General features: G+C 41.1%; 1 protein-coding gene across 3 annotated transcripts; it reads left to right on the top strand.

Moving 5' to 3' along the window:
* Positions 1-846: 846 nt before the first annotated feature.
* On the top strand, positions 847-5,352 carry FGF20 (fibroblast growth factor 20). 3 transcript variants are annotated; one of them, XM_064712219.1, is made up of 3 exons: positions 847-1,427; positions 3,618-3,721; positions 4,251-5,352. In XM_064712219.1, the coding sequence occupies exons 1-3, from the start codon at positions 902-904 to the stop codon at positions 4,494-4,496; spliced, it is 876 nt and encodes a 291-aa protein (XP_064568289.1). In that variant the 5' UTR covers positions 847-901; the 3' UTR covers positions 4,497-5,352. The 3 variants fall into 3 exon arrangements, with proteins under 3 accessions (XP_064568289.1, XP_064568290.1, XP_064568291.1); XM_064712220.1 differs by lacking the exon at positions 847-1,427 and adding an exon at positions 1,609-1,649 and having other exon boundaries at positions 4,251-5,305; XM_064712221.1 differs by lacking the exon at positions 847-1,427 and adding an exon at positions 2,036-2,055 and having other exon boundaries at positions 4,251-5,305.
* The last annotated feature ends 4,192 nt before the right edge of the window (positions 5,353-9,544 follow it).

Genomic DNA, 9,544 nt, shown 5'->3' with positions numbered 1-9,544 from the left:
AAGTCAGGAGAGATGGCAAAAGTCAAAGTCTTAGATTTAATTCAGCGTTGTTTTACCATTGGTGAATATGTTTCCCACCAAAATATATTTTCCTGTGTGAGCCATTCTACTCTGGGGATGAAAAATTGCATATTCTCCTCTGGAACAGGACAACAAAGTCCCAAACTGATTCAAAATATTGTAGAACTACAACAGGGATCTTTCAGTACATAATATTGCTAATTTATGATGCTCACAGACCTTTGCTACAGGCTCAATAAAAAACCCCAAAGAAGATGGATTAGATGAGCCACAATCTTTCTTTCTTCTTCTCTGCAAAAGATTTGAAAATATTTATCCCAAACTATGGGGCTGCCCATTTATGTTTTTAACACCTCCTGTCAATACCCAAATACGATAGATCAGTTTAGTGTCACATTAATGATAAATGCGAGGGAGAATTTGCAGAGGGGAAAGCACCTCCCTGACTATGCCAATTTCTTTAGAAATTCCCCTCCTTGTAGTTGAAGCGATAAAAGGGAAGCGTAATGCATGTACATTTTATTAGCGTTTTAGAAACAGGGAGTAAAGCCGTCAGATCTTCGGGTTTTTTCTTTCATGTGTGTCTGGGCAGGTCTAACCCTCAGGTAACGCCCTTTCTCCTTCTTCCCTCCTGCCTCTCCTTGCACCTGTCCACGTAATGCTCCGGCAGCTCCCGCCCGTCCCCCTCTGCCCGCTCCGCTCCGCGCAGGGGCCGCGCCCGCGCCCCCGCCCCCGCCGCGCGTGTGCGCGCCCGGCAGCGCGCGGGGGGCGCGCCCGGAGCCCCCTCCCCGCCGCGCCGCACATCAGAGGAAGGTGCGAGCGGAGGGGGAGCCGGTTTACAATTTCAAACGCGGCCTCCCCGCAGCGGCTTCATTAGCATATGTCAGGGGACCGCCGTATATATATACACACGCGGCAGGCTGATGAGCAGCATCCCGCCGCCCGGCTCGCACCGCCTCGGATCAGCACGGCTCGGCCCCGGTCCGCTCCGCTCGGCCCTGCCGGCTCCCCATGCTTGGGGCTCCGCCGCGCACCCCCACATGCCCGCCGGGAGAGGCCGGCAGCCGCTCTCCGCCGCCGCCGCGCCCTAGCCCGCTCGCCCCGCGCCCGCATGGCTCCGCTGGCCGAGGTGGGCGGCTTCCTGGGCGGCCTGGACGGCCTGGGGCAGCCGGTGGGTGCCCACTTCTTGCTGCCGCCCGCCGGGGAGCGCCCGGCGCTGCTCGGGGACCGCCGCGCCCCCGCCGAGCGGGGGGATCGCCGCGCCCCGGCCGCGGCAGCGGCGGCGGAGCTGGCGCACCTGCAGGGCATCCTGCGGCGGCGGCAGCTCTACTGCCGCACCGGCTTCCACCTGCAGATCCTGCCCGACGGCAGCGTGCGCGGCACCCGCCAGGACCACAGCCTCTTCGGTAGGCGGCTGCGGCGCGGCCCCGGGGGCGGGTGTGGGTGTGTGTGTGTGAGCGCCTCGGTGTGTGCCTGGGCGGCAGCAGCCCTGCTCTGGGGAGGGAGATGTGATGCTAGGGATGCCGAGGCAGGTGGATGAGCCCTCGGAACAGAAAGGTTTCACCCTCCGGCGTTCGGCCATGGGGTGTGCACCAGGGCAGGTAGTGAGGGGGGGCTGGGCATCCCAGGTGAGTCAGGAGGCAGGCACTGCTCAGCCTGTACTGGGGGTCTATGAGCACAGGCATACGCCGTAGGTTCATGGGAATGGTCGGGAGTCACACTGACCCTTTTTGCACTCACTATTGGTATTGGAGCTTCTTGGGCCTCTGTAAAAGGTATAGGTCACAGACTTGGGCATGCTGATCCTGAGGCTGCATTAGACTGCTTTGCTTTGCAGAAGGACATAAAGCTGAAGCAGAGGAGCCTAAAATGCCTCTTTGATTAAGTGCTTAAAATGCTTCCCAGCCAGCCTTCTCTGCCAATAAACCCAAAGGAGCAGAAGGCAACCTGTGATATGAGAGTAAATCCTAAATAGTAGTTGTAGAGGCTGGACATCTGAACAAACCTGCTGTTGTCAACGACATGTGAGTTTTGGTGTGTATTGGTTTAGCAGTCGTAAAAAGGTGATTAAAGAGCTTCCTATCATCCTCCCCATAGTCAAAACAATCTGTTGGAATGGCTCTTAATTGCTTTTATAGCACATGGATGCTTTAAGAAGTAGAAGAGAGTAGTCAGACAGTTCTTCTCAGAAGGAAGATTTCCTACAGCGTGTAAACATGAAATAAATGTTTGCTTTAAAGAGAAAATCAAGTTAGCTATAGATCTAACATTTACTGGGCTTTTTAGAATTGTACTACCTTTATTCTACCACTACTCTTGGCAGGTTTGTCTGATGTGGTTTCTTTGTGGGTTGTATCACCTGCTTATTATGCTTTCGGAAAAGAGTGGCTTTGAAAATGATATCAGAAAGACAAAATGCCTCCAAACCTTTTATGGGACTCTGTGCTTTATGAACTGGAAAACGAGGATGATTTATGTGTGATACAGTTTTTAAACCTTACTCTTTGTAAAGGATTTATTTTCTTTGCTGTTTTTAATACAACTAAGAAACCTGCTGAAGCTCAATTAAAATTGAAAACATTTTAAATTATTGGTTAGTCCAGATAGTCCATCTGTCGGAGACTGAAAATTGTCCTGAAATCATAAATAGTAAACAGACAAAAAGTCCTAATCAACTGCACTATTTAAAACTACTTACCTTAGATTCAGGGATTTTTTTAAACATTTTGTGGTTTTGCTGCTGAACAGCAGTATCTGAGATATGATTCTGGCACTTCTTTTTGAGGCTTTGTTTATGTTGTTAACAACTTCCAAAAAGCCAGTTCACACATTCCTTTTCTTTCATGTTTTGGATGTGCTGTAATCTGTGCATACCAATTGGTTAAGTATGTTGGCTTACCTTTGCCAAATTCAGGCTTCAAATAGTACCTCATGTCTCAAATACTTTATTAATATAGATTACATTTTTGGGCAAATGTAATATAAATAATGTTATAATCCAAACAGTAGCAAAAAAAGCAGCATATTTTATGTACTTTAAAAGCCTGCACTAAAGACAGCAAGTTGTGTCAAGAGGTGTGGGCCCATATGCTAGATAAGATGTCTGGCAAATAGTTTTCTTTTTCTGTGGGTAGATTCTGTTATATAAAATTCCCATCTGTACTTTGATTTCCATTCAAATGACCTAATAATGGATGTGGTTTTTTAAGATAACTCTGTAGAAGTAGTAAGGTATATTTTCAGGTAATTCAAACCGATCTTCCAATATTTGAGTAGGCAGTTTAGCAAATAGTGTACAATCATTAAAGACTCCAACAGCATGGTAGTAATGGCTTTAGTCTCAGTGCTGAATAAAATCCTTTCATATTCAACATTTTGAAAAAGTTTCTTGAATGGTGAAGGATTCAAGTTCCTAGATGAGGCTTCTCAGACTGCTTTCCTGTGATGATTGTGTATATTTTCACATAGTATTTGAAACTTCAGAGAAACTAGGCCACATTTACTATTGTATGTGCATTTTCTACTTGTTTTCAACTGCGTTTTTGAATGCTATGTGTTTTATGGTTACAAAACTAATTAAAGCAATTTTTTTCCAGGTATCCTTGAATTCATCAGTGTGGCAGTGGGACTGGTCAGTATTAGAGGCGTGGACAGTGGCCTTTACCTTGGAATGAATGAGAAGGGAGAACTCTATGGCTCTGTAAGTACCACTTTCATATCGGCGCATACATCTTCTATTCTTATATTATATTCATACATAAAATATTCTGTTTCTCCACTTCCTTTGGTTGTAATCATTCCAGTTTAAAATGTGAGAAGTGATGCACACCACAAAGAAATATGTAAATACTCCCTGCTCTGTTGTGTTGCATTTGAGTCCATCTACCAAAACTCATATGTAGAACAGCAGCTAGCCCAAGACAGAACAATTCATAATATAATTAATTCCAAGATAAATTTAAAGTAAATCATAAATTACTAATGTTTTCTTACAGTAAATGTTAACTAATTCATTTTTTAAATCTAAAATTGTAGATGTACAGGTCCAAGTTTCCAAACTCATTGTCAGATTTACATACTCTTCTTGGGTTTGGTTTGTTGACATTTAAATGGAAAGTAAGGCTACACAAAGCCTAAAGCATTTTGTTTATTTTTATAATATCTTTTTTCATGTCTTCAAATATCTAGTGGCAGTTTAACTTATGCTTCTTTTCTCTTTCTTTCTGTAGGAGAAACTAACTTCTGAGTGCATCTTCAGGGAACAATTTGAGGAAAACTGGTACAACACTTACTCATCCAATGTCTACAAACATGGAGATTCAGGGCGGAGGTACTTTGTAGCACTTAATAAAGATGGTACTCCCAGAGATGGGGCAAGGTCCAAAAGACATCAGAAATTCACACATTTCTTGCCCCGGCCTGTGGATCCTGAAAGAGTTCCAGAACTGTACAAGGATGTGTTAGGATACAGCTGAGCCAAGAGGCAGCTTTGGCAGATAAGCAAACTGGAGCTGCTGCCTGTGCTTTCATGGCAGTGCCAGCATGAGGAACCTGCAGCGGTCGAGGATGCTGGATGTGAAGAACCCACTTGGTGAAGGGCAGGCCTCTGTTTCTAGCCTCTGGATGTGGGAGACAAAGCCTCAAAGATGAGTGTGGACCAGCCTCCTCAAGACTTGCTGAATGGCTTGGTAGCCAGTCACCAGGGGGAAGAGGGACTTCTTAAAACATAACCAACTCCTGGCAATTCTGTCTGGATTACCTGTGGCCTGTAGATTGGCAAGGAACCATCTGCATCATATGGATGAGACAATGATGGAAGAAGTAGAAAGAAATGGACTATAAAATAGTGATAAATCCTGGGAACTGTGTGTGAAGTTTTACTGGCTTCACTTTAGTGATGGACGTTAGATGTCAATACATAGCAGTCAAAACTGGAACTTTTCTTCAGGATGGACCTATTTATACATCTCCAGATAGCATATATTTATTTTATATATTTATTTATTGAAGAGTTTATTTTTTACTGGGATATGAAGAGAATACAAGTTCCTAACCCCAATGAGAAATCATTTACAGTGCCAATATTTACTCTGAGTAGTGTCCTGATACAGAAATGACATTACCTTGCAATGCATCCAAAACCTGAAAATTTGTATTTCATTGTTTATCAGTTACAGATAAGTTTATATTTTATATGCATACCATTACCTTGTAACTGTCCTTATTTGGAAAAGAATGTTTAATTTTTTTTTTTGCTTATGAGAGTGCCTTACAGATTGTATTAAATTCAAATGCACATTTAAAAAGGGAATTAAAAGTTACTTCACTTTATTTAGTTTACTGTTATTTTTAAACTGCGAATCTCTTAGCACACTATATACAACATTTCACATCTGCAGCGATTGTGAAGTGTGTATTGCAGTTACCTTGAAAGAAAAACTAATATTAACTCTTGAAATTGTGGTTCAAATCACAACATGCTTGATGGTTTTTGGCCAAAGGATTCCTAATATCTTTACTAACACACAATTAGCTATTTTCTGGTAAAATCTTCATGTAGTATTCTCATGATTTATTGTTTCTATCAATATGGTTAAGGGGAAACAAGTTCAGAGAGCAAAGTTTCAGATACTGCTGTATGAAAAGCTTCTGAGTGAGAGCTGTTTCTCTATTGACTACAGAGAAGCCTAAGGCGGCAACTTTCTTACCTTAATTCCTCATCTAGACAATATTTTCAGCATAAGATCTGTGAAAGCTGTCAGAACAAAGATGAGCTGTGTCTGTGCTACTTACAGCTATAAAACAGGCAGATCATCCTAATTTAATTCAGAACTGTCAGATATGAAGCACAAACTCATCTGAATATTAACTGATGGGGAAGTCTGCTCTGCAGGAATACAAAGGGTAATGACAGATTTGTGATTGAGACCTAAACCTGCTGAAGCTTGCTGTCACATGATTGCCACCTGCATGGACAAGGCTGGCCCAGGAAAACTGCAGGGAAGGCAGTTCAGGAGGGGGCACCAGAGGGGTCTCGTGTTTCAGATGCCAATGCTCCCAGTGGGCTCCTGCTCAAGGTAACTCATTTGCATTCAGGTTTAGGCAATTGTATATGGTTCAAGTGCTGCACATGCATAATTTATATAAAATCAAGGTATCAATGGAAAGCATTTTTCAGTATGTAGCACATTGCTAGAACCTTGACTGTGCCAGAGCTGCTTCTGCTCTATAGTAAGAGGTGGATGAGCATAGGTTACTGATGGATTGTTGACAAAATCATTTTACTTTCTGCCAAATAGAAATGGAATGCAGATACACAAAAGCATGTTTCAGCACTTTGTGCCTAGCAATGTGTAAATTACTGAGATAAAATGTTTCATTTAAATTTTCTGAAAAATGGGAAATGGAAGATCTACAGTGCGCTGAAGACATCTTAGTAAAATAACACTGTAATGCACTCCAGTTTACCATAAAATAATGATTTTGTGGGTGACATTGAGTCCCATTAGTAATAGATCAATAGCTGAAGACAAAAATATATGCTTTAAATAGAAAAATTATTTCTCTGCATCTCGAAAAGCAGTTTATTCCATATAAATTGTGTCAAAAAGAAGTAGCTGCTGCTTAGGATATAATTCCCATGCATTTCCGGCAAAGACACTCAGTGTTTAAACCATAGCAGGAGGAATTCTCCCTCTTTGGATTACCAGTTGTTCTTCAAAAGTATATTAAAGATGTCAAGGCCTATAATCAACCTTGTTGTTATCATTGTGCATCTTTTTTTCACAGATGTGATGCAGCCTGTAACAGTAACTGAGGATACCTCTAAATGGTAAATAATTATCTGAAACTTCTGGATCCATACACATATCCAATATCTAAGTGAAGAAGAAGAAGAGTGATATGTGCTTGCCCCATTTCCATTTTAGATATATGCAAATAAACCTTGAGTAAAATATAATGGAGCAGGTACAGTGGTGATGAATAACTGTACAAAACCTCCAGAGCACTGAAAAGCTGCTGTGACAGCTTTTTTAGTTCTGATGTATTTCCATTGAAGAAATACATTGAGCTTCCTTATTTCATTTTGCTTGCAGCGTTTATTTGCTCTGTTACATCCTGTCCATCATGCTCTTCAGATACAGTTAATGTTTTTCTAGTTTGAGAATGGTGAATACAAAAATTACACCTCAAAAGGTCAATTTTTTATATGTTATTAAAATAATAGCTTTAATTTTCAGAGGTTGGAGGGGGTTTTGTGTGAGATTTTCACTCCCACTTCAAAAAGCCCAACAGTGCAGAGGGACGGGTCAGTTCTGTTTAACCAGTAGAATAAATGATCTAGTTTAACTCTCATTTTATTTTAAAAACTATATAAATCTGAAAGATGTGGGCTGCTCTGATAATATGAAGGGAGTAATCTGAAGGAGGTGACAATGTTCAACGTTCAGAGGACACATCTGAAGGCAGAGAAAATGCCACATCTTGAAATAAATTCCTGTGTAATTGACTGTCCTATTTTTGCCTTTCCTTGTTTATTTTTTCCCCAAGAAAGAAGAATCATTCAAGTTAATTCAGTTTTTGCAGCAGTTGCAGCTCCACTTTCTGCTTCCCATGGATTCTCCTAAAAGTGTAAAATTTGGCCCTTTGATCTCAGAGTTAGCTTGAAATGGAGTGCACCATGCCAGTTCTGTATTTCTTCATATATTTTGGTTTTTGCTTTTCTGTTCTCCAGGTTATGTCAGAAATAACACACTGGCCATACAAAATATTTTCTGAAAGCCAAGAGGAACCTTAACTTCTGAGAATATTTGAAGTGAAATTTTTACTTCTATTAATCTTTGTGCACTTAATCAGTATGCAGAAAATAGAATTCCTAACAGTCTTCTGTGGAAGTTTTACATCCATAATAGTTACCAGATATAGGAGAATGCAAATTCCTTTAGAAATGAGCATTATTTTAAATAGACAAACTGATATAATCAGAAAAAGGGGACAGTTGGTCTATAAGGTATACAGTCCTTTCATTGGTCTGAGCCATTTGTGTTTGCATGGAGCAGTTTGATCCTGTCCATATCTTCAAGTTGCTATCATAAGCTAATTGATGTTATCTTTCATACTCAGGTGTGACAGCCAGCTTCACTATCTGAAAATTGAAATCCCTGGTATGGCCATGCACTCTGGGAGCACTTCAGGGTTGGGCAGAATTTACTTTCTGACATGTGAGAGTCATTTAACAAGTACACTTTCATCATAGCTTTCATTTCCAGCTACCTTCATTTCTTGATGCGCTTTGTTTACTCTTTTTTTCATAGGCATCTAATCTAGCTTCAGTAACCTTGTGAAGTTTACCTAAACATAGGCTTTTAGCAGCAGCTATAAGAGCAGTGGGTGTAATTTAGTTATTTTGTGCTGCTTATGTAATCTTATTAGTGCCACTCTGCTACAGCTCTAGTCACACCATTGCAGATTAGGTTTACCATACTACTTTTTCTATGCAGCAAAGAACTAAACAGAGGTAAGGCAATTCTATACACCATAAATGCATCTTTACTCTTGCCTTAATGTACTGGACCAAGCCTGTGTCAGATACTGAAAACGTGGTAGGATGCTTAAGTTTTGCTCCTACTGCTCCATACTGCATGGAGATGCTATTGGTAAGGAGAACTTTTGAAGATTTTTACTGCATTTTCTCCTTTCACCTTAAATGTGAGAAAAACTATTGACTTCACTACTGTTCTATTCTCTGCAATTATGTGGTAGCTTTTTTTTAATAGTAGATCCATTTGAAGACTCAAACAATACATGAAAATAACAACAGCTGCATGAGATAAGACACTACCACCTTGGGAGAGGGTACTTCACTGGAAGGAGAGTAAGACAGACATACATTCTAGGGGTTCTCCTCTATAAATTCTCCTCTAGGCTATTTCCTTTTACAAGGAAGAAAAGAGAAACAAACATTTCATGATGTTGAAAAATATGGTGGTGGAATTCTTCACTTTCTGGATGATTGCATAAATGTACACTTTATCAGACATTTCTCTTAATACAATCTCCTTTGCAGTTGCGTGTTCAGCAGCTGTGGTGGAATTGTTGCTGTTACCGTACCTGGCGTCAGTGTTTGTCTCAGTACGTGGCAATAAATATATTGCTAGAGAGGGAGAGAACATTCTGAAGTTGTTATATGCCATTAAATGGTAATATGGGAAGTTTGGTTTATGGCATGAATTTTAACTCAGTTTTTGATACAGAGCCTTGCATAAGTTTTGGCAATCCATCGTGATTTCTTAACATTCAGAGATTCAAGGGCAGAAAACCAGAAAGTTGTGAAAGTTGCTCAGGTGGGGCATACTTAACCATGACATCTTTATCAATAAGTTGTGCACAATAGGAAGAAAAAAAAATCAAAATAGGGAAGAGGTCAAACAGTTACTTCTATTGCCAGTTGGAGAGAGATTAAGTTTCAAACAGAAATTGGTTGGCAGCTTGCCAAAATAGCTGTTTAATCTGCAACATGATC

This window comes from Zonotrichia leucophrys, chromosome 4 (assembly GCF_028769735.1).
Source record: "Zonotrichia leucophrys gambelii isolate GWCS_2022_RI chromosome 4, RI_Zleu_2.0, whole genome shotgun sequence".
Classification (NCBI taxonomy): domain Eukaryota; kingdom Metazoa; phylum Chordata; class Aves; order Passeriformes; family Passerellidae; genus Zonotrichia; species Zonotrichia leucophrys.
Note: the sequence above shows the minus strand (reverse complement) of the source record. Positions and strands in the feature narration are given on the sequence as shown.